Source organism: Anabas testudineus, chromosome 18, assembly GCF_900324465.2.
Source record: "Anabas testudineus chromosome 18, fAnaTes1.2, whole genome shotgun sequence".
Lineage (NCBI taxonomy): Eukaryota > Metazoa > Chordata > Actinopteri > Anabantiformes > Anabantidae > Anabas > Anabas testudineus.
Window position 1 is genome coordinate 25,410,737 of NC_046627.1, and position 17,648 is coordinate 25,428,384.

The 17,648-nt window shown below is 41.9% G+C and overlaps 1 protein-coding gene and 1 long non-coding RNA gene across 14 annotated transcripts in view; one reads left to right on the forward strand and one right to left on the reverse strand.

Annotated features, from left to right (window-relative positions):
• The first annotated feature begins 4,301 nt into the window (after window positions 1-4,301).
• LOC113157448 lies at window positions 4,302-4,853 on the forward strand. Its single transcript, XR_003298482.1, has 2 exons — window positions 4,302-4,439; window positions 4,561-4,853. It is a non-coding gene; the product is annotated as an uncharacterized LOC113157448 (long non-coding RNA).
• Window positions 4,436-17,648, reverse strand: part of mark2b (MAP/microtubule affinity-regulating kinase 2b) — a 46,482-nt gene continuing 33,269 nt past the window's right edge. For 5 of the 13 annotated variants that reach the window (XM_026352934.1, XM_026352926.1, XM_026352936.1 and 2 more), the window contains exons 16-21: window positions 16,933-17,076; window positions 12,385-12,651; window positions 10,072-10,098; window positions 7,225-7,263; window positions 6,348-6,457; window positions 4,436-5,686 (exon numbers count right to left, since the gene is read on the reverse strand). In XM_026352934.1, the coding sequence (XP_026208719.1) occupies window positions 5,337-5,686; window positions 6,348-6,457; window positions 7,225-7,263; window positions 10,072-10,098; window positions 12,385-12,651; window positions 16,933-17,076 (937 nt within the window). In that variant the 3' untranslated portion in view covers window positions 4,436-5,336. The remainder of the gene's footprint in view (window positions 5,687-6,347; window positions 6,458-7,224; window positions 7,264-10,071; window positions 10,099-12,384; window positions 12,652-16,932; window positions 17,077-17,648) is intronic. The other 8 variants (XM_026352938.1, XM_026352939.1, XM_026352929.1 and 5 more) reach the window with 7 other exon arrangements.

Here is a 17,648-nt window from a genome sequence, read left to right on the forward strand (position 1 = left end):
TAGGAGTAGAAACACACAAATTAGCATGTAGATAAACACACACACGCACAATACACTGTCTTTTCTCAGAGAGAATTCCTCCAACTTGCAACTTTGTCGCTCCAGTCATTCGGCTCTGGAACTATCACATGTCAACATGATCAATTGGACGTCCTCAGTCAACACATTACAGCTCTTTACAGCGTGTCAGCAAAAGGGTCCACTGTGTAAAACAGGAGCCTCTTTAAAACACCAACAAACACCTACCTCCACACGCACTCACAAACATAAAGACAAAACAAAACGAGACGAGACACTGGATCATCAAACTGTTGAAAAAACCACAGAGCAAACCCCCCCTGCTCATCTCCATGGCAACTGTTGAACATCTGGATTGTGGAGGAGTGTGGTTGAACGAACACACACACACACACGCACACCTATATATGTGTGTGTGTGTGTGTGTATTATAGGTTCCACTGAGCAGGTACCAAATCATTCAAACAGCCTTCAGGAAAAACGAATCAATGAGGGGAAGAAAAGACGGAGGAACCTGCTCCTGTTGAGAAGACGTGGGAATTTGAGAATGATTCGTAAACGATGATGAAGAACTACACCTCTCCCTTATGTGCTTTGCTTTAAACCTTGGGCCCTCAAAGAGGAGCTCGAGAGAAACCAGGCTCTGACTGAAGCAGAGTTGTTGATGGCTTTTGTTTAGTTGAATCTTTTGGTTCAGACTTGGAGAAAAGTAAAAGAAGAAGAGCAAGAGATGCCCCCTCTCCCTCTTCTCTCATAGCCATGTATAACTAGTATTAACTGGATTGCTGTTTCCTTTTTTTAACTAGACTTTTAAAGGTTAGTGCTAGTTAGGCGGTTAGTCACGTAGTTTAGATAGTGCATACTTTATTATTCTGATTATTGACTGAGCACTAAAGAGAAAAGGAGCTTGTTAACGCGTGTGACTGGACTCATGTTTCAACAAGTCCTTTTTTCACAACCTGTCTTGTCACTGGCTCATTGTAAAGTCCCACTGTTATTTTTCACCAGAAGTGTTTGATCTATAGAGCAACATCAGTTTCTATGTAATGAGACCTCCTGCAGATTCATATACACAAAGATAAAGAAGAGGATTTACTCTGCCAAAGTCTGTTCTTGCTTTAAAAGCACATTGATCCACGTGTTGTCTTCATTTAGCTGTTGAGCAAGAGGGATTTTTCTTCTGATTTTTACATTTGACTGTTTGCTTATGTTACCTGTCAGACACAGGAGTCAAAACAAGAGGTCAACATTTTGGGAAATTGGCTTATTCCGAGTTAACGAGATGAAAAGTGATTTAGTTATAAAGCTAATGAGAAAATAGCCGGACTCGTTTTTAAAAACTGTCAAAACATTACTTTGACAATGTTTTAGGGACTGTTTCTTAGTTGGGACCAGCAACTTCCTGAGTGTTGATGAGCAGGCTTTAAGCGTGTTGGATCAGGCCAACAGTGAATAATGTCAGAAATATTAATTTAACGTTTCCACAGGACACATTAACTAGCACTGGTCTGTTGAGCTTTTTCTTCCATTAGCCAGTGTGTGAGAATAATTACAGAGACGTGGTGACAGCCTACTGAGTCGTCTGCCTGGTGGCTCAAAGTCCTGGACACTACAGAGGGAGGTGAGAGAGGTCAGAGGGCACCTGGAAGACGTTTCTGCTGTAATGTCAGTCAGCTGATTAATTTAGTCAATGAACTGTTAAGAAATGCTGCATTTAGCTTCTCGGCCCTGTTACAGTTTCTGCGTCTGCAGCGCGGGTCACTCGATGCTTCCTAATGAGGTGATGTCGGGCCAACTGCACAAATGTAGAGAACTGAACAATGATTTTCTCCGAACACCTCATTTCTGTTTTCTTTTGGACATAATCTGCTGGCTTCACATTCCAGTTGCCTGTTGATCACAAACCTTTGCTGTGAACTGCTGCTGCTCTCACACAGTTAGCAGAGGCCTTCAGTCCACTTGAACGCAGCTCTGTGTGAGAATTGAAGCAGCTCGTCGTTACATTTGGCTTTAACGTGGCTCGTGTTTTGCTTTGCTCTCGTTTTTTTTCTTTGTTTTTCACTTTGTTGTCCAAAAACTGCTTGTGTGTACTCTGTGAGAAGATGTTTACATTGTGGAAACTCAACTATTTGTGTTTGACAGATGGTTTGTTTTTTAGAATAAAGAAATGACTGAATAGTATTTTGTCTTGAGTTTTGACGCGGTTTAATCCACACGCAACGTGTTTAACATGAACCAAAAGTGCACAAACACATTCCAGAAAGCTGCAGTGTATCATCCGTCATCAAATGCCAAATCAGGTTTGGCCTCCTGCAGTTCCCCAGGGCTGAGGACATGAGCAGCTTTGCTGGGTTGTACCTGTGTGACCTGACTGAAATTAGGTTAAAAGAAAAAAGTTTACAGGGTCATGGGGAAACAACACACCACGATAGCTATGAGATGCTCAGAAGTTTAAAACGTGCAAAGATCAACTGGAGCTTCACGGTACATGATGAGTTTAAGTGGAGTCTGTTTTCAAACAAGTATTTAACAAATCAGTGACTGCAGAGCGACTGTCCCAGCACAAGGACTTTCTCTCCCATCACTTTGTCTCGATGCTCTGTGTTTTGAACCAATTTGATTTGTTGTTTTACGTTTAAACATCTTCATCAAGCTCAAATTCACAACAGCTACTCGAACGTTAGGGTGAGATTTAGTTCACAACAGAGTACCTTCACATAATGGATTTCAGAGCCACACTATCATTATATCATTGTTTTTATTACTATCATTGTAATTTTTCATCATTTTGTCTTTGCACAAAAAAAAACAAAAAACAAATAATACATTTTTCAGGAGTCGATCACCCCTCCCAACCCTAAAACCCAACACTACAGTTACAGTTTGCTCAAAACACATTTAAAATCAATGTAAATTACAGCAATGTAAAACTGAATAATGTAAAATAAAATCAACCCTGAAAGAGATAATATAACAGCAACAGCCAGAATAATAATTAGAATTCAATACCCAGCACCTTAATACAATGATCAGCTCTTAAAGGAAAATCTGACGTATTAAAAACCAAAAAAGAACTAAAATAAAAACGACAGTATGTCATTGTGATAGTTAGAAAGAAAAGTGTTAAGTTAGTACAACCAGCTGACGGGACCCAGCCTTGTCCCCCCTGCTCTAACCCCGCGTGTCTCTGGCTGTTTTTCTTCTGCTTCAACAAGCATCAAACGCAGAGAAAGAGAGGAGGAAGCGACTTCTTTTGGTTTGTGGTTTTGAATGTGAACACGTCCTCCGACATGAGAACGAAAACAAAGAAGTCTCACCTGCTTTCTCTCTCAGCTTCAAGCCATTCGGGACAGATAAGGCCTTTAAAAAAATTATATATATTTATATATATATATATCAAAATAAAAACAAGACACAGAAAAATAAAAATGGCCAAAAATGAGCAGTAGTTGTCACCACCATCCACATCATTAAATACACTGATAACTCCTGCACTTCAGGGGAGAGGAGGGGAGGGGAGGGGGGGGTCTGTGTTTAATTCAATACACTACAAGCTATGTGTGTGTGCGTGTGTCTTAAAGGTGCACTACACCAAAAAGGCAGCAATGATATGATCCTACATGACCCTTGACACCGCGTCCAGAAAAACAGAAAAACTCCAAATCTGTACAAACCCAAAATTTCCAACGACACAAAAATATTATCAAATCAAAAATAGAGGAAAGTAATTCACCATTCGTCGTCGATTCTTTTTGTTTTTTGTTTTCCAGTGATCTCTTACAGTACACACTAGCTCACACTCTCTTTCTCTCTCTCTCTCTGTCTCTTTCTCACACACACACACACACACACTGTTACATACTCCAACGACACCTTTGTTGTGAGTTTGCTCTTTGGGAACAGGTGGAGCAGAGGGGGCGATGTGCAGGGGAAAAAAAGGGACAAGAAAAGCGTCGGTTCAGGGCTGACATTCTGAATATGAAGGCGTGATGCCAACCGAAGTGATACCAACATAAAAAGGGACAAATCATTTTATGTGCTGACATAGGCGACAAAAACAAAACCCAAATGTATTTCTTCCAAAGAGAAAAGAGAAAGCAACATAAAAGCCATCAATGACCTCGTCCACCCCTCCCCAGGTTCCAATATGCCCCACTTTTCCAGTGCACAACTCTTTAAAAGCAATAAAAGAAGAAACTACCTTAAAAAAATAAAAATAAGAAGTACAGACTTGAAAGATGTCGTCCGTACGATCGATTACCACACCCACTCTTAACTGGCCTCTTCGATTTGATGGAGAGAGAAATTAAAAGTAAGGAAAGAAAAAAAGGAGTGAAGTGGTGAGAAGATGGTTGTGTTTGTGCCGAGTTCGGTTTCAACTATAAGGGAGAGGGTGGTTGAGAGTGTGTGTGTGTGTGTGTGTGGAAGGATGGATCAGACGGGTTTTTAGGAGTTCCTTTCAGGGCAGGCAGGTGGAAGGTGGAGGTCCTTTAACCAATGACAGCAAGAGTTCATCCATCTAAAATCCATCTGTAGGTGTAGGGGTGTGTGTGTGTGTGTGTGTGTGTGTGTGTGTGTGTGTGGGGAGTGGGCTTCAGCAGCCAAAGTCCTGGCTCAGTTAGGAGTCCATTCAGTTTTGGAGGACAATGAGAACAAACTCAATCAAAACTCCTTTGAGTTTTCCAGCAAAATAAGGCTCCAGACATCGCGTCAATCATTGAGAGACAAACTACAACTTTTATTTCAGCGTTCCTCTGCTCTCTTTGTCCTCCATCCAAGTCTCCGTGTTCACCTGGTTTCCCCCCTAGCAAAAACAAACAAACAAAAAACAAAAACCTGGCAGCAGAACCGTGCAGAGGAACTGAATAAATAGCAGGAAGAAGTGAAAGGAGTGGTCAAAGTGATCAAAGTGTGAATTCTAAAAAACAGAGCAGATTGGACATGCAGAAGAGTGGAACGTCTAAGTAGAACGTGACCAAAGAAACCCAGCAGGGAGAGAAGACGTCGGCCTGTAAGTACTTCACAACTCCGAGGAAATCAGCTCCGAGTTTCAACTGCAGGGCTTCGGGAACGGAGGAACTAAACTTCTAGAAAAGAGCGTTTCTAGTCTCACTCAACCAACAGCCCTACTTCAGACCTGTGTCCAGATAACCGGAATAATCGTGTTATTTTTAAAGTGACCCCACGCTGGAGCTTCCCTCGTGACCTCCACAGCGTCCCCCACCCCACCTACAGTATCACCTTCATTCCCGCCATCACTCCCTTCACCCTCCCACCTCTGCCCATTAATCTCGTCTCTCCTCGCTGCTCCTCCGCACTCACAGTTTGAGCTCGTTGGCAATCTTTGAGGCAATGTTCTTGAAGGCGATGGACGTGCCCGAGATCCGTTTGAAGCGCACGCCATTGAGAGAGAGCCGTGGCAGCTTGCACACCTCCATCTCCCACTGGACGAAGTCGTCGCGCGCCGGGTTTCCTGACACACACAGCAGCATGTAGCGCTCACGCATCTCGTACTCGCAGCTGTTGGAATCGAGCACCTTGCGGATCTCGCGCATCATCTCCATGGGCTCCATAGATGACGTGGTCTTCATGGACCAGGTGAAGCGCAGTGAGCGCGGCTTGGCCGATTCCTTCTGGCTGGTAATGGCCGGGGGAGTGCCGGTACCACCTGCGGGAGAGAAATGGGGAGAGGGTGAAACATCCCAGTCATGACAAGACTACAGGGAAAAATCTGACGTCAGGAGGAAAGACGCAATTATTAAGTTACACAAGGCGATAAAGGATAAAAACCAGCAACAGGAAGACGTGAGGTGATAAATGTGAAGAGAAGGAGGAATGAAAAACAGATGTGTAGAGGGAGACGAGAATGGAAAGACAGGAGCAAAGAGCAATGACAAATAAGGCATCAGATAATGACCACAGTGACCTCCGATATAAAACCCCATCAAGACAATAATGAGAATTGATAATCAGAATCTGAACGGCACCGTCGCTGGATTAAGAACAATTGAATTAGGCCATGAAAGTAGCTGCAGCTAATGAGCGCTGTCATTATTGATGAACTGATTTAAAGATGCTGCAGTGCTCCAGAAACATGCTTCTGTAAAGTTTGAGGTAAAATAGGAAGTTGTTCTCATTTTTAACTGCCAGTGTGGGATACAGAGTGGCTCAAAGGTCTGTAAAGACCTATTTCGCTTTATTTATCTAACTGCAAACAATATTGGAGAAACATTTCTATTGGCCGTTAATAAAAGAGTTCATGAAACACAGCAGGTGACGGGTTTGTTTTTTCTACCAATAGAAAAAAACAAAGACAAAACTCGACGTACCAGTGTTACCAGATCCTGGAGAGGAGTTGTTCTCATCATTGTTGGAAGAGGAGGAGAGAACGCCACCGGATGTCTTCTCGGTCTTGTCAACTGTGCTGCTCAGCATGGACCTGGGGTGGAGGGATGGGTGGGTGCAGGGAGAGGCGGAGCAGGGCAAGAAGAGATAGAAAGGACAGAGGACAGGAAGAGAGGGTAGGAAGAGAAGAGGGCAGCGAGAGGAGCGAGAGGAGAGGAGGAAGGTGGAGGACAAAGAAAAGAGGAGAGACGAAATGAGCAAAGAGAGAAAAAGTGTGAGATTGAGTGAATCGTTTCAAAATAAAAAAGAGGAAACAAGCGGGGGAAGAAAGGAGAGGAAGAGGGAGATGATGAGGTTGTGGAAATGGATGAAGACAAAAAGCAAACAAATTTTTTTAAGTACCCACGTGTGTTTGTGTGCACGTTTCTTAGGTCACAAAGACGTGTAGGATTTCATGTGTGTTTGTCGAGATACAGCGAGCTACGTGTCTACTGACACACAAACACACATTCGGGTACTTTGATCTGATTTCCCCACTCACACTCACACTCACACTCACACACACACACACACACACACACACACACACACACACACACAGCCACACTCCACCATGCAAGTCAACCTCCACCCCATCTACTCCCTGGGATGCTACCATTCACTGCTAACCTCCCGTCCCCTGATTGGTCAAGCCATTATCACCATCACCACCAATTATAACCCCACCTTGCTCCCCCCCTCTCCCGACCATTCACAACAAGCTCAGAGATCATCTACTGATTGGCTCCAGTCTACTGATTGACAGGCGGCTTTGGTAGACTCTTAGGGTTCTAGGGTTTTTCGGGCTGTTCTGTATCTCACCTGCTCCCCTCATCCCGACCCTCTCCCTCATACGGACTCCTCGAGAAAAATCAACACAAGTTTAGTCTTTTTTTAAGGTTCAGGCGCAACATTTTGGATTCTTACACAGATAATAAATCAGGTGGCTGAACACAGTCCCGCTGCTCGTCATGCCTGCCTGAATGTTTCAATCCAACCACATTAAACGCTTTTGCCAAATATTCCAAACTAACTGCTCCTCCAGAGACTTCGCAGTCCACAGTGCATTTCTATGCTCCAGGTTCCAAGCTCCCCACTGAGCAGACGTCCTAACAGATGAAAAGATGTATGGAGAACAAAACTAAGATGGACCATGTATTTAAAAACATTTCTCTAACCTGATGTATGAAGTCATTCCTAAGGTCTTAGGGACCATTTTCCAATGCAGTGATTTCTATTTAGTGACCTATTAAATCGGTTGCATTAGGACGGTCGGTGAAAGCTGCTAAACATTTACATAACTTCCAAACATGAGGGTTTTTTGAAAGCTTGTATTAAATGTAGCTGTGAAAACAAAACTCGTTGGAAATGAATGGTCCAAGTGGAGGTGGAACCGGTCTGGAGCGTTTACAACATGAGCCAGTGCAGAATGGAAAGAGGTGTGTGGAACAATATGGAATGGGTTGGAACAGAACGGTCGGCATGGTGAGGGCGAGTCCTGTGGCTAAAGAAGGTTAGGAGCGTTACGATCCCACCACTGCATTTAGACCTGTGTTAGTAACACTGGACCTACACACACTGCCTGAAAACAACACTATAACTGCAGCCATTGCAACACATATGTAACACACACAGAAATACTCTCTCACATACCAGCGGACATGACGCACAAAGATAAACGGGAAGGGAGAAAAGCAGACGACAACAACAAAAAAAACGCTAAGACAGACGACAACAAAAACACATGCAGACAATGGTAGGAAAGGAACATGAAGGAATTTCAACAGTTTTGTGATCTTAAATCCTTTTTGTCGGGGGAAAATGTGTCACTCCTGTTTTGCCCCATTAAACAAATAACCAAACACAACATGTATGATGCCTCCTGCAACAGAAACATGGTTAAAATATAGCACATGGAAGATGACAAGTGGGGGGAGGGGACAAAAATAAAGGTACACAAGAATTTCTTAAATAATAAAAGTTTGTGCCATTTTGCATGCCCAGTTGTGATTTAGGTAAATATGATGGGATGCAAAATGGCTCACAGAGAAGGGGCACAGTGAAGTGGTCACGGAAAAACAAAGGACTAAAAGATGATCCTTTAATCCCAAATATATGTCTCTTTTTTAGCAATGTAGACTCCCAGTTAACCATTATTATTTTAAAGCAGATAGTTTTACTGATTTTATTTCGCATTTAATTGCTTATGAGAATCTTTTAATAGCCTCTATATAAAAAAACTCAATCACAACACTGTGACAATAAATTAGTAGTACAGCTTCTAACCACCAGGTGGTGCAATGCTCCACATTAAAGGAAGTTGCTCTACCTGATGATGAAAAGCAGCCGACACACTCAGGAAGTGTGAGAGAAATGTGCTTGTGAAATGCGTGTTTAGCATTTACAAATATAAATGTGTGTTCGTGCAAATAGACATATTTGTGCAGAGATTGTCATCTCTGTGTGTGTTCACAGCATAAAGGTCTTTTCCAGAGAGAGTAGGTCAAAGCCATCCAGTTCTGTTGATGCTGCTGTTAAGAGTCAGTGCCAGGGAATAAGAAGAGAGCAGTGAAAGAAAGGAGTGCAGCCTGAGAAACACTGCTGCTCCGTCCCTCCTGGGTCCTTTCCCTCTTCTATACCTCAGTCCACAACTGCAGCCACACACGTCTTAGTAAATGCTACCTCCCCAAGGGATTGTCCAGAAACTTGACTGTTACGGAAATTGTAATTACACTGATGAAAACAAAAAGGTAAGATGGGTGATGGGTTTAGAGGGTTTTGTAGATGGCGTTAGCGTGAGTTATGGTTAGCAACATTACAAAACTATACTTATAATGATATCCAATTTAAAACAAAGATATCCGATCCTAGTGCTACTTTAATCTCTTACGCTAAAGAGAATGAGGAAAATAATATAGTTTGGTCAAAAGGATGACATTTGCTACATCACCTCACCCGTTTTTAACATATGGAGAGGAAGGTCTCTGGTGCACAACAGAAGAACAATATACCTGCATCTGCCACTAAGAAAGCAAAAGCGTTAGGAGCAGGGAGTCGTTTGATCTATCACATCATTAAGTCTCAACCTAAAACTGGGATGCTACAAGCTCGCTCGGCCACTGACACACACACACACACACACACACACACACACACACACACACACACACACACACACACACTCTACCTGGTAAATAAAGGGAAAAGTGGGGATGAGGATGAAGTACAAGTGGGCGGGAGGGACGATGGAGGGACGAAGAGGATTGAGGTGTTATTATGCTGCATGATGATGGAGTGAGTGAGTGAGTGAGTTAAGTGAGTGGGTGGCTGGGTGAGTTAGTAAAAATAAATAAATAAAAATCAAAAATGGGCCAAAACACGGCACTCGAAACCAGAAGTCTCAAATGAAAAAAAAAAAGGAGGGGGGTGGGGGCAACCACAGAAAAAAATAGGAGTAAAGATAAGGCTGAAGGCACGAAAGATTTCAACAAAACGCTGCATGAAACACCAAAAGGGGAGGAGATATATATATGTATATATATATATATATATCGACATATATATACATATATATATATGTGTGTGTATAAAATATATATGAGGAAGAGAATATATGTGTATATATATATATATCAAGGGGTTATATTTAACTTTGGGGAGGTTGCCTACCTTCTCGGAAACCTGAACGAGAGATTTCTACAAAAACAAAAGAGGGATAAAGAAAGAAAGAGAAAAAAACCATGTATAAAATGTATATATTTATGACTTTCCTGTAAAAGACAAGCTGTCCTTTGAGCACCAAACTTTAAAGCAAACTCTCAGAAATAAAAAGTCCAAGACAAAGTACAAGACACACTTAGGATTGAAGCAGCAAGCACAAAGCAACATATTAAAAAAAAAAAAAGTTCTGTTCCTGCTGTCGACTTTTAATCTCAGAGCAATTAAATTTGGGGATTATCGGTGCGAACGTGTGAACAGATATTATTAAATGCACAACTGAACACCCCCTTTGCCAACATAAAATGAAATGTTTCTCCACTTTCAGAGCAGTCCTGGGTGATCCTGAAAAGAAGGGTTTGTGAGGTGAAAGGTACAAGTGTGATAAACATAAAAACAAAAACCAAAAAAAAAAAAACACACCTCCTATACACACAAAGACGCATTTCACATGAGAAAGTACAGGTTAAGCAACAACTTAATCTTTAACTAGCACACACACACACACACACACACACACACTCACACGTATTGAACTCTAATCTTATTAACACACACAAGTTGGCATGCTGGTAGGAAGTCGAAGCTGTGGAGACAGAGAGATTGTGTTGCGTTCGTACAGTTTGACCACACACACACACACACACACACACACACACACCGGTGGAGGTGTGTGTTTTATTAACATATCATATAACAGCATTTTCCCGCTTTGGAGAGTGATGTTTCTCTGTCCTTCAAACACGTGTACGTGTGTGTGTGTGTGTGTGTGTGTGTGTGTGTGTGTGTGTGTGTGTGTGTGTGTGTCAAGGTGTCCCCAGTAACGGTATTTATAGTTGAGGGAAAAGTGATATCTCCGGTGTAACCATGGATACTGTCGCCACGGAGCTACAGTATCTCTGAGTGGGAGGCCTGGAGAGTCTCTGTGCCTGTACGTACCTCCGCCTCTTATACACGCGCGCGCGCGCGCGCGCACACACACACACACACACACACACACACACACACACACACACACACACACACACACACACACACACACACACACACACACACACACACACACACACACACACACACACACACAAACTCTACACCAACACCCACAAATGCAGTCAAGATACTTGATTGTTCGTAATCCCAGTCTTCAAGGAAACAAAATCACCATAAATATAACCGTACACTGAACCTTGAGGGATGGCTGGTGTGAATGAAGATGAAAACCTGAGCCTTACCTGCCCTCTAAGCTCTTCATTCTTTCGTTGCTCACTTTTTGTTGCCACATTTAAACTCTCACTTCATGATACTTCCTCTCTTCAAATGTGACAGTGACCTCTGATAATAATATGGGAACCAGCCTCACTTCTTCTCTTCTTGTCTGCTCAGTGCTCTTTTCCTTTTGTCTTATCCACTAAGCACAGACTTCATCACCTTTACCTTCACATTATTTAAGTCCAAACTGACAAGTATATAGGGTCACATGTATTAATCGGCAGGCACAAATAGTCCCTCTAAAAAACACAAAACTGAAACTTCTTTCTGCTGTGTTTGCTCCAACATGTTGTGTCCTGCCCTGCTGTTTTGTAATTTTAACCTCTTTATTAAAAAAAACACTATATACAGTATATTATATGTATATATAAATTATAGATATTTATAAATACACTTTACGACTTCAGCTTTCATTACAACCCAGGTACCCATGAGAGCAGTTTAACTGCTGCAACCTGCAGTTGAAGAGTGAGATGAAAACTGGGCCAGACGTAGAACCAAAACCAGAATTACTCCTTAGTCACCACAGCTTCAAACTAAATTACAGAGAAGACGCAGCTGTTCCCTTCCTCTCCCTTTCTACTCTCTGCAGAGTTACAGATCAGCACGGGTTTAGTGATACGGAAGAGCTGAGACCAGCCCTTTTAAAGAAATACTCTGAAAGCCAGAGATCACATAGACATACAGTAAAATGTTCCTGAGGGGAAATGCGCACATGATATGACTGGTAATGTAAACCTACTCATTTTCTAGTTTAAACTGAAACCTCAATACTCTGCAAACCTTCAAACAACACTTAAGTTACAAAGTAGGTGGATAATAACAGCTGCTATCGTGACTGCTTTACATTTACAAACCAACAAACTATATTCATTTGTCCTGTATCCTTTTATGTCCTTCCTGTTTGCTTTTTAACGGACACAAAATATAATGTTGACAATTCAGCCGTCCCATTTTCCCATGCTTTATGCGAGTCACCTTTGCCTTACTCACCTGCGTACAAATTTGGATGTGAACTTGCTGAAAATCCCTGTGGCACCGTGTGTCCTGCGGGCCTGGCTGTTACCGTGTGACAGTGACGGAGACGCAGGGCCGCCGGTGAAGGTAGAGCCCTGCTGGTCCCGGGCAGTCCGCTGCTGGCCTGCATGGAACGTGCTCCGGATCACCGTTCCTCTGGGAAAGTTGGTACGGTCTGACACAGCAGCGCTACTGATGTTGTGGGCAGATGGGGAGGCACCAGGCGCCCGCTGAGGTGGGGCGCTATAGAGCAGAGCGAGAAGACAGAGGAGGGAAATGGAAGGAGGCATGGTAAAGAAAGGTGTTAAAATATTGCAGCGGGATGAAAAGTTTGTAGGTGTGATAGAAGGAGAGGCGGGGGAAGATAAGGTGCAATGAAGAAGAATTCAAGATGGAGAAGATGGGATATACGAGAAGCAAAAAATAAAGAAAAGGGTGGAGAAGATGGAATGAAAAGCGAAAGACAACAAGAGGTAGATGAACAAAAAGAGGTGAAGAGGAAACACACAATTAGACACTGATCAAACATAATTAATCTGAAGTGTTTCTTACCTCAATGTAAAGTCATACAACTACCTATGTCTGTTCATTGTCTTCTCGCCCTGATGTTTCCTATAAACCCTATAGTTTACTGTGTCAGTATTACATAGGTTCCACATCAGGTCAGTGAGAGACACACCCACACACCCAAAGTTAATCATCTTCACCCTGGTAGGAAGGCAAAGAATCACAAGGCCCCCAGCTCCTTCTCACACATGCCACACACAAACTATACACTGAGCTAAAAGGTTGCATTTGCTTCATAAGGATGTGAGCATGCATCTTCATCTGCACACCCTCAGCAGATGGCAAACGCACACAAAAAAATAGACATGGCAAATGCACAAAGTGCAAACAGTTAAAGACAAGACAGATGAATGAGTGGAATCATTTAGTGATTAATACATGAGGGTATTTCTATGTAGAAAGCAGCAACAGGACAGAGGGCATGCATATCCACACAATGGTTGTTGGTGCAGGATAAATGTACACTTCAATATTGTCATCAAAGAGTGAAGGGTAGCAAAAGTCATTACTATTAAGTTGCAAAAGGCAGGTAAATGCCTGCAGATGAGCTGACCATATTCTACTCGCAAAAGTTTAGTTATTCTCTTTTTCCACTGTAATCTCTTCCATTTTAGACCAGTGACGTAGACACTTACAAAAGCTTTGTTAAAATGTCACTTACATTAGAAGCTGCCATCTGCCATGCAAACTAATCTGTATCAGTATCTCTGATGCTCTGAGGTCTAGCTTTACATAACTTTGTTTTTATTTTTTGTTAACCACATTAACAAGAATCAAAACATTTTTATGTTACTTGCTACCACTGCCTTCTACAATTCATATTACATAATTAGACTGCTTTTCAGTTCATATTTTATTTAACAGTTAAATAACTGTGTTGATATTATTTCAGATGTGCAGAAATATGCATTAAAACATATCTTGGATTTAAAAGCAAACAGTTTCATATGCAGGTTTTATATGCAGTTTCTAATAAATGTGTGGGAGCAGTAACAGTAGCAGAGGTCATGGACATTGTGATCAGGCAGGTATACAATTCTCCTGTCCTGTGCTGACTCTAAGACAATCAGCTTCAGTGGAGCTGTATGAAGCATGTCCTCATAATTAACTGTGGATATGCTTATGTCCTAAATCGAGGACAGGTGCCTACACGCACAAATACAGTTCATCTATGGATACAGATTCAAGGAAAGAAAAGCTGGATCAGGCAGATTAATGTCGACCTGCGTGACACTTCATAGTTAATGCTGATGACTATTGATTAGAAAGGAATACATACTGCAAAGAGGAAAATATCATTATTTTCAGACGTGTTTCAGTGTGTGGAAAGACGTTTATTGTGACAGATTTAAAAATAATGCAGCGGTAGATTGTAAAGAAGGCGTGCTATAAGCCAGATACAGGCTGACGTGTCTTTATAGTGCAGCTGGGTCATTTTTATTTTCATGGTAGACATTTGATTTACACTACACCTCTACTTCTAAGAATGTGAAGCTACGTGTGCTCAGCATCGCTCGCTTTATAGACTGGTGGCTGGAAGTATTGTAAATTTATGATAATGGTATTTGGTATTATCTGGATGGTATTTAAGTTTTTTAGAGGGGTATTTTGAGGACAGCTAGATAAAATAGGAATGGAAGGGCACAGACTGTGTTCTGAGAGATAAGGTGCCTATTCCTCACTCAGGCTACAGTCTATGTGTTTGAGTGGTACCTTCTCTCCAGCGTTCCCAACCAGGTTCTGAACAGCCCAAGCTCACTGCTGAATGATGCATGCAACAGAACAAGACTTCAACATAGAGCAGACAAACCCACATACAGCCAGAGGGCCACCTTGACATTTGCTCTTCTGCAATTTTAGCCTGACATTTATGTTTTCTTTTTTTTTTTATTATTATTAAACAACTGCCACAAAGGGTGAAGGGAGGGGTCTGTCTGTGCAAGTGGCGCAGTTCAGCCTCACAGTATCGAAGCTGGCTGAGGAACATGGTATATCCAAAGACCATATATCCTGCAGGAGTAACGCTTCAAATATCAAAGTAGCCCTTGAAACAAACACTGTCAAGCAGGGGAGTAAGCCAACAAAGCAACACATACACATCAAGCACACAGTTCACACAGATGATGTATGAGATACAGATCGTTGGTTCATTTCATTCTTTCAAGCAGACATTTTACAACATTGTTAAAACTTTTCCCGGGTGGCACAATAACTAAGGTGGTTCTACAAAACAGAAAGAGACTATGAGAACAAAAACCGAGGCTGTGGAAACCTTAAAAGACACTACTTATTTCACACTGAACTGAAACTCACTTGCACAAGCCAGGGAAAACCCATTTGTCAACAAAAGCCAATACAGGATAATATTAAAATATCTATGAAGGCCATGCAACAGATCATAGACATGCATTTTCACAGAAGCATGCATAAACACTATTGTAACTGCATTATGTCTGTTTTTTCCCGGAAATCTCTGCATCAATGTGATTATTAAATAGGTTCAAACATGTATAGTTGTCAATTGAAGGAACCTTATAAAACTGTGTTTTTCAGTGTTAAGCATGTGTGCAAATAAAACCAAAAACCAAAGCCTATTGTAAATGTCTGCACAGATATTATATGATGTGAGTGATTTATGTTTGACACTCTTACTTAAAGCAGCATTACAGAAACGTTCTGAGAAGTGAGAGGTTCATTTTTATATTTGTAGGCCTCATGAAGGCACCAACCTTCTGTGCAATTATGACGATTTATGCTGATGACTATCAACATAAATAGGTGAATTTTATAATATGTGGAATAATTTGAAGTGGTAGCAGGCATTTTTTTTTAAACCAACATAACAGTGACACTGACTAACACACTAACATCATTTTGCAGGTCAGACAAGTTAGCATTCTGAAAACTTACCTGTAAAGGGCAAAATATTACATAGTCTCAGTCTAGTGGCTTAGAAACTGAAGAGGGATGTATCCATGTTTGACATGCTCAAAGTATATAACACTATTTCCCTGTAATGTTTTTAGGGACTAATCTGTTCAACTTGTAGACAGTTGATAACTATTGAGTGAATTACTGAGTGTGGAAACCTAAGTTAGTCCATAAACACCTCGTGTGAAATTTTTATTTTTTTTCCTTGCCAGGAAACAAAACAATAAAAACAACACCACCAGTCTGTCAAAGGAACAACACAGTGAAAAACCTGCTTATCTTGTTCTCAACCTCTGACTATTCAGCTATGGTCCACTGGGTAAATGTGAGGTGGGAGAGAGAGACCAAATCAAAGAATTCATAACTGAACAATACCTCAACATACCTGCCTTTAGATAAAGCAGCATCATGTAGTGTCTTTGCAACTATATTAATGCCAAATTCCCTTGTATTCAATGGTTCTCCATTTCAGAAACTTTTGTTGTTACAGTATTACTTGTATGAACTGTAGCATGTGATTCTAGTCAATTAAAAGACAACAAACCAAAGGGTATAAAACATTAAAGAAAACACAAGGTACAGAAATTACTCAAGATAGGAAAACTTATCTTTGCTCAAGTGAATGTGAATGGTTTGAGGTGTCTGTTGGCAGTTTGTGTTAAATAAAACTCTTTGGGGAGGAAATCAATCATTTCTCTGATTGATGCAACAATTTGGGCTCAGATAATAGCCAGTTTAGTGTTGTGTGCCCAGATCGGTCAGTGTGTGAATAAAAAGGTAGTCAGTGAGTATCTTTTATGTTTTCAAAAACAGTGGTTCACTCTCCTTAGGAAGGTTTCAGAGCCAACAAATCACTTTATCCCTTCTTCATCTCTCCTTTTCCTCTTTGTCCATTGTGTGAAGGATGATGATCTGTGCTGAGTAAAGTACTGTGTGTTGAAAGAGGCTGATGGAGCTGAGAGGGTATGTCTGCCTAAGTGTGTGTATGTGTGTGTGAATGTCAGAGAGGGTGAGTGAGAGACTTGCCTGGGCCGTGGTGCGTGCAGGTCAGAGGGGCATGGATGATTGGAGGAGGACAGGGACTTGTGGTGGCGGGGACGCGAGGAGGAGGAGGAGGAGAGGACGGCAGCAGCCGAGGCAGTAGAGGCACGGGAGCCCGGAGTGTTTAGGCTGGGGGGGAGGAGGGAAGGAGGGGAGGAAGAGGAGGAGTGCCCCGCCCGACACACACACGCACGCAACACACCCATAAACATGAGCCACACAAGAGACATCCATTGTAAAATCACCCGATCAAACATACATTCGAACATTAACAGACAGACAAACACACCGGGCAGGGTTTGTGTGTGGGTGGGCAGGGAGGTGAGGTGAAGCATGGTTAGAAGCAGCACTTATCAAACACAGTAAGGGGGGTGGGTTGGGGGGGGGGAGTGAGGAAGAGAGGAGGGAAGAGAACAGAAATACAGGAGAAAGAACACAGGAAGTAGACAGAAAAGAGAGAAAACACTTAAAGCAACACGACTTAAACAAAGAGGAGAAGTTGGTCTTTTTTGCTGCCATCACTGCGTCATCATGGTTGAAAAAGCACAAACCACAATCACAGGATAATTGTACTTCTGTACAAAAACCTACCTGACACAGAAGACAGTGCACAAAAGACCAACACACATTTTTATTCTGGCTAAGGCAGACTAAAAACATGCTTCAATAGATAGATAAAGTCAGACCGAAATGTGCAAAGC